This window comes from Cupressus sempervirens, chromosome 11 (genome assembly GCF_028749045.1).
Source record: "Cupressus sempervirens isolate cs-2001-9-10 chromosome 11, ASM2874904v1, whole genome shotgun sequence".
Taxonomy (NCBI): domain Eukaryota; kingdom Viridiplantae; phylum Streptophyta; class Pinopsida; order Cupressales; family Cupressaceae; genus Cupressus; species Cupressus sempervirens.
Window position 1 is genome coordinate 844,053,978 of NC_143128.1, and position 14,696 is coordinate 844,068,673.

The following is a 14,696-nucleotide window of genomic DNA, read 5'->3' on the forward strand; positions in this document are numbered from 1 at the left end:
CGTCAACGCCATTAGCTCTGAGTGGGTAGGTGAACCTTAGTGACACCCTTTTTCTGGCCCCAGAGACCATCCATCGTCTGCGGCCAACCCGTACCGAGGAGTCTCTAAGGTGCTCTAAGTGTGTTTCAAAGTCAATCTTTCGAGGGTCATAACTCAGAGCTCGTGAGGGCTATCAATGAACTGTCAATTGCTACAAGACGGTGATACTGAAGCCTAAAATAACCTATCTCATTTTCAAGAGATCAGATTCTGTTTGGATTCTGCATAACAATCTCGCTCAATGCCAAAACTCGCAGTGTGCCTCAATTCATAGGTGCACCACAGCGTAACTTTGAAACCGTTGATCTTGGCATCAGATCGTCTGCGCCATTAGCTCCGAGTGGGCAGGTGAACCTTAGTGACACACTTGTTCTGGTCAGGGAGACCATCCATTGTCCACGGCCACCCCGTACCAAGGAGTCTCCAAGGTGCTCTAAGTGCATTTCAAGGTCAATATTATGAAGGTCATAATTCGGAGCTCGTGAGGGCTATCAATGAACCGTTGAATGTTACAGGACGGTGATGTTGAGGCCTAAAATAACTCGGAGCTCGTGAGGGCTATCGATGAACTATACAATCAAGTCTCTTAAGTTGAGATATTTTGAAGTTATGTTGAAATTGAAAAGTTTTAGTATGAGGATAGTAACAAAGTGAACTGCTAGTTATCAAAGATTATGAATCTATGAATGACTTGGTGGTTGGGAATAGAATCCATGGTTGAGGAGTGGAGTCCTTAACTATGTTGAGATTAGATTTGAAGCCAAGAGTTAGTTTCAAGGTTGAAGGTGGAGTTTAAAATCAGATTTGGGGTTATCTGAACCTTGTGTAGGAGGTTAGCAAGTGTGTTTATGTCATGATAGCACTTCAAATTATACATTGCATCCAAATTTGATAATAAAGGTTGTTAAAATGTTATTAAAAAATTATTGCATTTGAATTGAATATAAAAATAATAATCAAAATTAATGATATTCCATAAACATGAACAATACACATGATCCACAATAAATTGAACAATACTAGATACTAAATTAATATGTATATCATTGTGCACATAAATGACAAAAATATATATCAAAATACATGTATCCATAGACAAAATTTTATACAAATATATATCAAAGATCATATATCCATAGACAAAGTACTCAAATATATATCAAAATACATAGATCCATATACAAAATGTGGTTGATCATGCCATCAGAACATGTATAATATCAATGTTTCTGTATACAATGTGGCATATGTCATCTCAAAATGTCTCATGATGCATCTTACGAAAACTATACTATCTTAGGATGCTGGTGGATGATCAAAATGCAGCCTCTTGCTGCACTAGGTGGATCAAAGGCCTCCTACATAAACAAAAAAGGAAAACCCAAAGTTAAACTACTAAATTTATATGATTCTTTGTATCTAATATTGAATTACTCAAATGCATAATGATCTTTTTTGTAATGAAGATTTATACTATCAAATTTTCATAATAAATACCTCTCTCGTCGACCTCTTGTGCCAATCAGGAGTCCTCGTGTATGCCCTCAGAAATGCTTGTACCTCTCTGATTGTGGGCTGTATATGTTCAAATACGTTTGTCAAATGAATCTACAATTTAAACTATAACATTATAATTCATAGCATGCTAAATTTATAACATATTTAATCATGAATTCAAACTACAACTTATTATTGTAGGCTCCTCCTCAGGAGAGAGTGGCCGCATCATCAAATCTACATAACTCTCTCGTCGGACCTCATGTGCACTGGGAGTCTCCTATGAGATACAAAATAGTAGTTGTTAATATCACAAAAATTAGTTTTGAATTTATTTATGAAGATAAGGATAATAAAAAATAAATGATACTTATACATACAATGGGGCTCTCAATGCGAATGGCAATCCCTAATGGTCTGCGACGCGAAATCTGTACAGGCTCATCGTCAGTAGCCACACCCTATATACAATAAAGAATGTAATTAAATGGGATTACCACAAACATTTTACAAGAATGCATCGATATTTAATCAAATAGAAAGCACCTAATTACCTTTCCTTTGTCAATGCGTGCTGGCTCACCCCCCGCACTTTGTCCCCCCAGGACAGGTGGTACCTGCAAGATAAAAGAAAGATTAGCAACCATATATGCTACAATATCAAATTTTAAAAAAAATCTGAACACAACATAATGTACCGTAGATGTCTCAAGGCCAAATGAAATGGCTGAGAGCATGGCATCATCAATCTATTTGAGCTCCTCCTCGGTCATCAACTAAACATGAACGAAGATCACATACATATAAAAGTCAATATGGCTTAAAAATTAAAATTACTCTATTATAAAAATTAACTTTAAATCACATGTCATAACAAAAATATATATACATGTATCGACACCGAAGGAGTCCATGCCTCTGCATTCCCCTCCTCTCGCATCAGGGTCTGTAGCCTGTGCGCGTGTGTCTGGTGTATCCTCGTCTAATACAAAATGATACTCAGAAAGATCACCTATGGGACCCAGGCAAATATTCTTGCACGTAATGCAAGTGTGAGGCACACAAACATGTGATGAGCTAGCCAATGATGAACTGGCACCAGCATCATCAACACGAGGAGGCGGGACTGACCTAGCCTGAGATATCATTAGGCTACTCAACCTATGAATGGCTCTGATGGTCTGAGAGCTAGCCTCTTTCATAATATATGGATGTTGCACTCGAGGAGGGGGGGAGATATCAGTGGGGGGAACAAAAGTGTCAGCTTTCTTCCACTGGGAAGAGGGTCTATCCTGAGGAGCTCCTAGTCCGAAGCCCATGTTGGGCTTCATGCTCCAATAGTTCAATTTAAGTTTCAACACAAATTCTACATATAATTTTCTAAGGAAATAAAATGGTATGTCTAAATTGCCATGTGGAGGGATATCAAAGACCATCCACCAACGATCTCAAAAGTTTGCACGTATGGCGTCATTTGTGCACCATTTAATCGATAGTTTGGATTTTTTTGGGTCGACTAGTAAACCCATTTTCGAGTTTGCAAAAAGGCTAGTCAAATCGTCTTTGGTTATGTTGAGGGCCGCAACCTCATCATAATCCAAACCATCATCAAACATCTTGTGCATTTCATCACGCCAATGAAGAGCAGCATTTTGTTGGTTTGTAAGCGTTTCAATGTTATCCACTATGGTGTTTAACGTGGATAACATAGGAGCCAATGCAAGTACATTATTATATGTTCTATGCAAACCTCTCAACTTGATGAGATTTTCATTTATCAAATCCTGGATTCGAGGAGGGTTTTGAGGGGGTAGAGGATCATTTGGTGGACAGTTTTGTGGGGATACTGGATCGTTTGGTGGGGGGTTACGAGGAATATTATTTCCTGCCTTAGTGTCATCATTCGGATCAGCCATTCCTATTAAATTACAAAACATAATATATATTTTTAAAAAACCTTAATTTTAACCATTTTTTTCAAGAAAACCCTAGATTCAACTAAAACAAACAAAATCATCCTAAAATCTATTGAATTTAGGTTTAAAATGAGTTGGAAAAAAAAAACCTTAATATCTGATATTCAATCTTGAATCGTATATTCGACCGCTCTTCTAATACTGGCCCCAAATTAACGTAATAAGAGGGCCCGCAAGTCTGTGTTTTTATTTTATGTTATGTGCAAGTATCGGATATCCAATATTATACGAATATCCAATATAATATTGGATATCCGATATGCCCGCAATATTATATATTAATTATAACATATAATATCTTATATTTTTATTATAATATTATATTTTATATATAATATATTAGATTATATTATATTTTATATTTTTTTTTAATATTTTTTATATATTATATTACATTACTATATATTATAATATAAAATATTATATTATATTATTATAATATAATATAATATATTATTATATTATTATAATAATATTATTATTGTATTATATATTTTTTAAATTAAATAATCGATAAATCAAAAAGATAGGTACAAAATCAAAAGAGGGGAGGCGAACGTCAACCTCCTAGTTCAATTAGTAATCCATGATCAGTCAACTAGCACAATAAGTAACAGTTTCAACGAGATTACAAAAAAGGAAATTAGATAAGCTAATCCATAATATCATCATGATCATCAATCCATGTAGTCCATCCCAGCTCTCCTTCCATCCAAACAACTTTCTTCCGCTCAAGAATATGAGCAAAGAACTCAAGTCTATCAAGAAAAGGGCCTCTAGTATCTCGCATCTCCTTAATCAGCAGCTTAAGGGCTCCTTCAAAAGCAACTCGATCATCAATAATGTTGGCCCATTCCAGCCCATGCTTCATTTCGTAGATGAACATCGTAGCGTGCCCATCACGAAGAAATCTTTTCAGCTTGTCTTTTTCAAGTTTCATACTGCAGCACACCTGCAAGATAATCTTAAAGCGTATGACTTTTAGTTGAAACAAAGTAAGGGATCTACCAACATCTTGGAATTTGTCCTCATTTCTACTTTTCCAAATAAACCAAAGAATATGAGAAGAGAAAATATTCCAAAAAAAAGTTAGCATCCTTCTTGATACCAGATATGTTTCCAAGAATAGTATCCAGCACAGAGACATGATCAGTTATAGATATTCCAAAAAAAATCCATATAATCTTAACAAAATGACAAGTAAAGAAGATATGTCTTAAATTTTCAGGAACCCTACAAATAGAACAAGAGTCAGTATCACCAGCCTGATTTTTAATGGGAAGTCTATCAAGAAGAAGTTGTCATTTAAAATGTAAAATTTTGGGAGGAATATGAGACTTCCAGAATCTGTCAAGGATTTTGTGTCATTCAAGAGAGTCCAAATTCATATACCAGGTGGTATTCAGGTGTGATAAAATAGAGTGATCTTTATTAAGCACCTTATATATATCTTTGGCTTTAATTTTATGTAAGAGGGATCCATCATCCCAACGAAAATATAAAAATCTATAGGAATCCACATCACATCTACGAGGAAGATTGAGAGGGTGACAGGCATTAACTATCATATTATAGGTACATTTATGAGAGTCAGGAAGATTGAACTTAAGCCTAATATCCTGCCAACTAACAAGGTTGTCATTCTCCAAAATATCAATAAAGCTCTTGATACCACGGCTGTTCCAATGTTTTGCAAAACACCCTTGAGTCATGGCAAGAGGCTTGCCATTATGATGCAAAGTCCACCAGATAGAGCGTTCACCGTGGATAGAATTATTGCTATCGAAGTTAGAATTATAAATAAAGCCCCTCACCAACTCCCAAGCCTTCCAAATAGACTTAAAAACCATGGAGCCTTGAACAGAGACAAGGAACGTCCCAACAACAAGATCAACAAAGGGAAGGTTCTTCCAATATTTGGCCTGCTTAGGAAATCTAGATTGAATATTATTTTTAATAAGAATTTTCCAAGGTTCCTGACCATTAAGAGCCTGAAAAATCCACTTAGTAGCAAGAGAAACCCCTTGAATCCTAAGGTCTTTAAGGCCTAAACCACCAAACTTCTTATCAATGTGACACCAACTCCATCTAACAGCATGTTTCTTCCTGTATTATATTATATTATTATAATTTATAATATATTATACTTTTTTATTATATATTATATTATAATATATTACTTTAATATTATATTATATTATATTTTTTATATATTATATTACATTACTATATATTATAATATTAAATATTATATTATATTATTATAATATAATATTATTATTATAGTATAATATTATACGATTATAATATAATAATAATAATATTATATTATATAATATTAAATAATATATTATACTATTATAATATAATATTTTTATATTATTATAATATAATAATAGTAATAATATATTATAGTATAATTATTATATTGTTATAATATTATTACACTAATTATCGGATATCCGATAAGACTCGACTTTGCCTTCCAAGTTTGGTACCTAGATAGGTGAAACAAAGTAAGCAGATTTTGAAGCGCTTTTAGACGTCTTCAAACTATATTTTTTTCACATCACCACTTTTTGGCACACCATGATTTGCACATACCCTAAAGTCAAAATATATCAAAATACACACATTTATAAAATAAGCATAAAGATAGAGATAATAAGTGTTATATATATATATATATATATATATATATATATATATATATATATATATATATATATATATATATATATATATATATATATATATATCTTTTCTAGATATATCTCTCCCCATCTCCACCTCTATTTCTTTTTGTATTCCAGTAGAGTAGAGTAAATGAGAAGTCAAAATATGTCAAATACACACATTAATAAAATTAATAATTTATTAAAAAATTAGGAATAAATATGTCCAAAGGGTTTAGTGTGGAGAGACTAGTTCAAATCTCGTGAGAAACATCTTTTTGGAATTCAAGTTGTGACTTTTGGTCTTCTGGTTGTTTCTAGTGTGGAGATCAAATTCAATAATTTAAACTTAAATAGAAATCCATTTTATAGAACTTAGTCAATTTTCCTAGTATGGTATACATTATGAAAAACTATTAGAATCTTTTCTAAGTTGTGACTATTTGCATTACAGTATACTATAATGACAATGTACTGATTTTTTAATATTTTATATAATTCATTATTTATTTAAATTTGAGTTTTTTTTAACGTTAAATAATTATTCTGTATATAAAATTGGTAGAACTTAAAAATTTAACTTATATCTCAAAATATTTTATTTTAACTGATACAATATTTATTCTTTATCTTCACCAGGTGCCAAAGGAGCTCGTCTTCGATCCTCTTCACATCTGTCTCACGCACAGGTAGAGGGGATATCATTAAATTTGCGTCTTTGAGAACATTCCGCATGTCGGTCTACCTAGAGTTTATACAAGAGAATCTGGCCAATATGACACACTCTGCTTATTAGTTGGATGAACTCCTCTGGTATCAACAGATATAGCAGATTCTCCCACTGTGTATTCGCATCCTTGAGGAAAATATAAAGATACAAAAATATAGGTTATGAGATACGTGGCTGTCATTTTGATAGCTAGTGGCAATTTTTCACATTGCTCAACGATCTCACAACCCACCTTGTCCAAGTGTTATGGCGCTTTGTTTTCTTTAGAGTCTGAAAATATGTAGAAGCAGGACAACTCCAAACTGTCATCATCTGACAAATTCTCCCTTTCATAAATAGGAGCATTTGAATCGCTAGCACCCTTACAATTTCTTGCGCTCAACACAACTTCACAATCTTTGTCAAGTGGCATCGGACTGGCTAAAACCAAAGAAAGTTTCAAGGCTTTTTAAGTAGATTGGGATTCCCTAATAAAAAAACTTACAATGTGATGATGTTTTAAGTTTTAACCCGCTTTCCCAGTGCCCACCATATTTTTGAGTGAATAGGACACACTTACTTTCGCCGATTAACTGCGGAGAAACCAGGTAAAGTAAAGAACTTGTAAATGTAGAAAAATCAGGAAAAGTAAAGAACTTGTAAATGTAGAAACCGCCTAAAAATAAACGCTTGTCAATTAACATTTGTCTCTCACAAACAAGTAGGTACCTAACACGTATCAATTTTTCATGGATTACTAACATGGTTATAGAGGTGGAGGCGGCGCCTTTCTTCAATGGCGTCCTCTTGCCTGTGTTCGAACTCTCGCGTGGGTTCAGAGTATTGATACAAAATTCTTGTTACCATGAGTGAATTTCATGAAGGAGCGGTCGTTATTGTCCAAGAGCCTCTATTTCGGATGTGATGCGATGTCCAACGACGGGGATTTGATGGAAGTGTTGTACCATTTGTTAATGACTGTCAATTCTAACGCAGCTTTCTGTCGGTTCTTATAAAAGTTTTGAAACTCATTCACAATTGGAAAAATCAAGTGTCCAATCAAATTGATCAATCTATGGTTTAAAATGCTTCAATGGTAGTCTTTCTCTCTCCACAAGTTTCCACCGTTGAATGGAAATTTTAACTCGTCCTCCTCAAATAAGGGAACGCCTTCGGCGTAAATATGCTCCCACATATGTTTTCCAATGGTTACTCCACTCATAGTTTCACCATTATATTGCCACACGAATCGTCATTTTCTAATGGCACACATACTCCAAAGGAGAAATTTTCACTCGTTTCTTTTTTGTCAGAATGTTGGGTGCTTTTTCAACATTTTATTAGTTCATGTGCTTCATGTGAATTCACCAATCTGTGGTTCCCTACTGTTATTAGCACCTCTCAGCGAAGAGTCTTCATGAGCTATCTATTCTGTTCGAGCGTTGAGTTCAATGCTTTATTACTGGTTCTTTTCATATTGTCGTCGAGCGGCTCTTGTATTGAATTCGAGCGTTGAATAAGTGTTTCAGATTATGTTCTTGCAGTGCTTTTATTGTGTCCCAGTTGTTCCTATCATGTTCGATCTGTATCTACTCACCCTGTTTGAAGAGCTCTGAGGAGAATCGTAAATGATATGACTTAGACATCGTGCGTATGATGATGGACATGCTGTCGGTTTATGTTTTGGAAGTGCCGTCGGTTCATTGGTTCAATGAGGATGCTGTTTGGGCTTCGTAACGGTTGTCCTTTGCACTTCCGTGAGAAACTCGAAACTCTCATGGCGGTGTGGTTGACTCATCTAATGCAGATCTAAAACAAAACTAATTAAGTGTGAAATTGCAGAGAGAAATATATTGTGTTTGTATATGCGGTCTGGGAATGAACATCATCCTTATTTTGTGAAACTCTTTTATTTGTAATCAGCTATGTGAGATATTTGTTGGATGAGAACTTTTTTATTTCTATCTTTTTGGACTGTTTATTTCATTGTGATATTGCTATCATGATTTAAATGTGGTTTTTGAGCCAAACTCATTGACCCATGTTTCATGAGTAGTGATTCAACATGAATCCATCTCTAATGAGAATAAATTGAACACTTCGCACTCATTGGATCTAGGTGATGCCCACAGGGGTGAAGCACCAGGACTTCCCGGGAGGTCACCCATCCCAGTACTACTCCAGCGTGAGCATGCTTAACTACAAAGTTTCCTCCATGGTTAAACCCAAAGCTTGCAACCCCATTTGCAAAACCTTCACCAAGTGTTGTGCCTTATGAATCATTCATTAGAAAGCCCCTTAAGCTCATCAATTGATAAGTAGGAAATAATTTCCACAGCAAGTCAAATTGTGATATTGCTATTAGGATTTAACTATGTGATTTTTTAATCAAACTCATTGACCCATGTTTCATGAGTAGTGATTCAACATGAATCCATCTCTCATGAGAATAAATGGAACACTTAGCACTCATTGGATCTAGGTGATGCTCACATTGACTCTTCATTTTCTGTTGAAGACTATTGTATAAATATAAGGGTAAATCCCTGTATATGTAAGCTGCAATGACAGTATAATTGATTAGCTCTGCTCTCAGTGGACATAGCCACAGTTGTTGTGAACCACAATAAGTCTCGTCTCTTGTCTCTATTTGTGTGTTTTCAAGTTGTCTTTTAAATTAACAATTTGTATCAGAATATATGGATGAACACTTGCTGTGGAAATTATCTCCTACTTATCTATTTATTTCATGTTTGACTCTTCGTTTTCTATTGAAGACTATCGTATAAATATAAGGGTAAATCCCTGTATATGTAAGCTGCAATGACAGAATAAATGATTAGCTCTGCTCTCAGTGGACGTAGCCACAGTTGTTGTGAACCACAAATAAGTGTCGTCTCTTGTCTCTATTTGTTTGTTTTCAAGTTGTCTTTTAAATTAACAATTTTGGTATCAGAATATATAAGGTCCTAGAAAGCAGAGCTGACTATAGGAAAGATCGAGGAGAAATTAAGAACATTATATTGTTGTTCTATTCAAAGCAAGTTGTATAGAATTTGGAGAGGGTAGAAAATTGAAGAACGACAGTGTGCACCGCTGCCAGGAGAGGAAAGATGTGTGTGTCAGAGACCTGATGGGTGAAAATAAATCTTTTGAAAGGAAGGGTTACCGCACGCAAAAGCTGCTCAATAAATACGAAAATAAGAAAAGCTTCCATATAGCTGAAAACAACTGATTAAAACTGTGGAGGAGTCATTGAAGACCGATGGGTGGTTAAAGCAATGAAGAAGCCAACGTGGTGTGGATAGGTGACCAAAGGTTGGTGGCTTCTACACGCCGCAAAGAGTGTTCGTTTCTTAAAAGATGCGATTTAGAAGCATGCGGACTGAAAGGGATTGACGCCAAGTCTATGTGGAATTTTAAGAGGCGTGTTTGTGTATATTCTTGGAAATATGTTTAAATTGAGTCAATTTTTGGTTGACATTGCTCCTTGTTGTATGAGCTGGCTATTTCAGCATAAATCTATTCATGTTTTACAGTTGGTTGCATGTGATTACCAACTGATTGTAATTGCTATTCCGGCTGTGATGATTGTCTATTGACAAATTCTTAACATGCAATTTGGTAAGGGAAAGCAGAGTTTAAGTGGGAGGTTGTTCAGATGTGCGGTTGCAGCATGAGTTGAATTTCAAGTGGGAGATTGTTGGATGTGAAGTCCAACCCTTCATTTCATCTTCCCTGACTGTTTATTTTTTGTTTGACTATTCGTCTTTTGTTGAAGACTATTGTATAAATATGAGGACAAAGCCCTATATACGTAAGCTACAATGACTGAATAATGATTAGCTCTGCTCTCAGTGGACGTAGCCACAGTTGTGGTAAACCACAAAAAATCTTGTCTTGTGTCTCCATTTGTGTGTTTTCAATTTGTCCTTTAAATTAACAATATTAAAGACAGATATCTGAAAAGAAATAAGGCAGGATTATTGATTGATTGTTTGAAGACATCATTCATAAGCGAGAAATCTTGTATTTGTTTTAAGAACTCAAATGGAGGGTTTTGCCAAGACAAGTCTTCTGTGTTCTTCATGTTTCGGACTTCAGTCTGTTGCTAAATATATATTCTTGCTCAAAAAATTAACACCACTTTGTTCACCCTTGTTAATGGCTATGCCACTTGGAGACTGTGATTCGTGACTCCTACTAACCATTGCTGTGCTTTCTATATACTAGCATTGCCGACCTGAAGTTGTGATTTCATGAAAATTCATTCACCTTCGAAGTTTTGGTGCAGTTCCATAATGCCTTTGCCACTTTGAGCAGAGTTTCAATGTTTTCTGTCCCTCCAAAGCGTGCCTAGATTGCTCTCCATTCACTTCACTCTTCCTCGGCAGAGATTACTAACCAAACTGCCACCTTTTCATATGCAACTTGAATAGGGTCCATAAAATTCATTTACCATCCTTATCCTTGGACTAGAGTCATCATTATACTACCTTCCTTATATGTTGAAGCAATCAGTCTTTAGAGTTTGATCATCTTTGTCTACCATTCCTCATCTGTGAATGATTTGCAAACATTATTATTGGACCAAAAGATCAATACTTACTGTCTTTGATCAAAGGCGGGGAGAATGACACCTTTGAGATTGGATACGAGGCAAGAAAGGCAATATAATTTACTCTAAACTTGTCAGAAACCAGAGTTTCGAAGGGCACTAATCTTGGTAGTAACAATGGTCATTTTGCAGAATATTCATTAGATCTCGTCACAGAAGAGAAACACAGTACACAAGCATCAAGAAAACTTAGTCGCAAAAGAAAGCTATTCCTTTATCTTCTAATTGACTCATCTTTCATCAAATCTGGCATTTCACAGTTCAGTCATCAATCTAAAAGTCGGTCTTAGTATGTAGTTGGTTGATGCCTACAACAGGGGGGAAGGAGGACAAGAGACTATGGCACCTGATCAACAGACTAGGGAGGGGAACAATCCTCACCCCACCTTATTTCTGTTGGACTTTCCTGGCATTTCTCTTGAATAGGACATCTATCATGCCCTCGACCTCTACCATTCAGGACTAGAGAAGTTCTTAAAGCTTGATCAAAGAAATTGTCCTTGTACTTAAAAGATGATCAATTGATGCAGACTTACTACAGAAGAGCAATCATTAATCACACTCTTTGCAATAATAGAGTAACTAGAAAATAATGAACCACGGAAAAAGTAAAGAAGACAGAGAACTGTACTCCAATAAAATAGCTGATTAATATATTCATTATTCTGCAGCCTCGTATTTACATTCTTTCTCCAAACTCCAAAGAAAAGACCCCCATTACAACAGCCAAAATCCCCCCTTTATTCCAGTACCCTCTACTAAATGTGCTCCAACGGGGATTGCCAACAGCTAGTAAACTGAACAAATTATGCCTAAATTCTCTCCTACATAACTACCCCAGTTAACACTAAAGCTAAAGAAAACATGACTCGGCATAAACTAAAAGAGGCCGGTCAAACAACTGGCTATGCTGATATTTAACCTTCAATTAACTGGACAGTCACCCACAATTAAATGCAGCTGAACTTGAACAGCTGTTGATCTGAATGCTCTGCATCATTAATGTTTACTCATATAAAAAATATTCGAAAATGTCAAATCTTAGATATCTAATATTCTCATAAGTAGCAAAAATGACTTTGCATAAATTTGTTGCAATGCATGCAAGCTATAATACTTTTGCTATCCATGTGCACCTATTACTTAATGTTGACTTCACTGCTTTTTTTAAAGCTCGGTGATTTCAGACTGCAATAATTAAATATCTAAATCAAATTCTCGAAAACTTATAAACTTTGAGGTTTAATATAACAAGTTATAGCTTTCAGACGCAATTATACATATTCTCAAACCACATCCCAAACTGCTTGAAGAATCCTACTACCCATCATTCTGTTGATGAAACATCTAAGTTTGGCAACTTCTTGAAAACTTATGTAACCCCCAAAATTGATTGAAAATGTTGACTTTCGGCAGAAATTATAACCGTTTTCAAACCACCTCCCAAAATACTTGAGGAATCCTCTAGCAATGTATCTGAGCAAAAACTTACAATGTAAATTAAAATAATTTGCCATAACAAGCAACGTGATGTGTCTAAGATTGGTTTCTGGTTTAAATTTTGCTGGTAAATGAAAATTTAATTTTAAATATTATTTCTGGGACCAAGGATAGTGTAGAGGTAGCATAAAACTGAGTCATGTCAGAACTGAATGAGATATACAAGGGCTCTCTAAATTGCTTGATTAGTTTGCAATATATTTTATTGTAAATCTATAATCTGACTTATGAAAAACATGGCTCTGACAAACCAACTTTGTAAGCAGAGCTTCGAGCAACATATGCCTAAAATTAGTGCTAATACAGAGGTACCCTAGTCCTTAATTATCACTTTGGATTTTAGTCCTTTATAGTCAATGGGCAAGCCTTGTAGAAATCAGAAAGATGATCATGATACGGCAGTAGGATGGCTGTGAATTAAATGAATAATGAAAAGTATTGAGGCAAACATAGTTGTTAGATGATCATAATAGGACAGTAGGATGGCTGTGAATTAAATGAATAATAATAAATATTGAGGAAACCAATAGTTGTTTTTTAGTAAATAATAGGTAGATTGTTACCCCTACCAAAGTTTCTGTGTCATTTTTGTTACATTGTTACTGTACTTTTTCTAGGGCAAGCTTATGTGCAGTACACTTATGTAGTGTCAATCAAGGGCTGTTTTCAAGACTATATAGTATCAGACCAAATAAATTTTTGGCCTGTTGACTGCTTTTGTGTGCTTCCTCTGCTATCAAGAAAGAGTGCATGTGGCTGTACAGGCCAAATTAGTTCTTTCTTTGTAGCAATGTCATTTCTATCAAGCTACACAAGCTGCTCAACAAATTGGGAGTTTATAACCTTTGACCCTTATGGTGACTGGAATGCCCCCTCTTCTTGCTAAGAATCATGTTCATCTGGTAGTGAAGGCACAGTCGGAGGGAATTAGCAGGAACATGCAAATCATTATTGTAGGAAGAGGAATCTTGTAGAAGTAGTCACTTTGCTACTTTTGAGTAGCATTGTGGAGGAGAAATAATGAGCAAGAAGTGGATATCATATGGACAGCACGAGCAAAGTGCAGATCAGGCATTCAGGAAGAAAAGTCCCCGCTTTAGTGTGAGCATAAGAAAATCATGACCTGTGTGGGTGTGTGGGAGTATCTGTTAAGTTTATAGCCCGGAAATAAGGTGATAACGGCAATAAAGAAAAGCCAAAATAGATGCAAGAGACACACAGAAATATACTGTGAAAACCCTTCGAGAATGAAATTCAAGTGTATAATGCCTTTCGCTTGAAGCGATATATATAACATAAACAGAGACTTCACATTCTAACCGAAGGTCTCTTTAATTTCCCAAAACATTATACTTTATTTTCAAATGCAACTCTTCGCATTTCTATTCCTCAATGCATGTTGTATAAAATATAACACTATGTTTAATATTACATTTTATCATAAAGGTCATTTTCAGCTTAAGGTGACCATAACAGTATTAACGCCCAGATATAAAGATCGCTATTGCAGCTACAAACTCCAACACTCCCTCTTAGTTAGAGAGAGATCTTTAGTTGAACAATCACACAAGGCTGCAACCAAAATGTTAATGATAATATCTAATCACATAGATCCTATAAAATCTCATGAAATCACTCAATATGGAAATCCTACACGAAACACAACCAGATTCTCTTATGAT

General features: G+C 35.1%; 1 protein-coding gene across 1 annotated transcript; it reads right to left on the reverse strand.

Annotated features, from left to right (window-relative positions):
- Positions 1–1,119: 1,119 nt before the first annotated feature.
- LOC149532190 (uncharacterized) lies at positions 1,120–3,594 on the reverse strand. Its single transcript, XM_089811728.1, has 7 exons — positions 2,426–3,594; positions 2,235–2,312; positions 2,091–2,153; positions 1,917–1,997; positions 1,726–1,816; positions 1,537–1,614; positions 1,120–1,397 (listed from the first exon to the last, which is right to left on the reverse strand). The coding sequence occupies exons 2-6, from the start codon at positions 2,271–2,273 to the stop codon at positions 1,562–1,564; spliced, it is 327 nt and encodes a 108-aa protein (XP_089667854.1). The 5' UTR covers positions 2,274–2,312; positions 2,426–3,594; the 3' UTR covers positions 1,120–1,397; positions 1,537–1,561.
- Between the last annotated feature and the right edge of the window lie 11,102 nt (positions 3,595–14,696).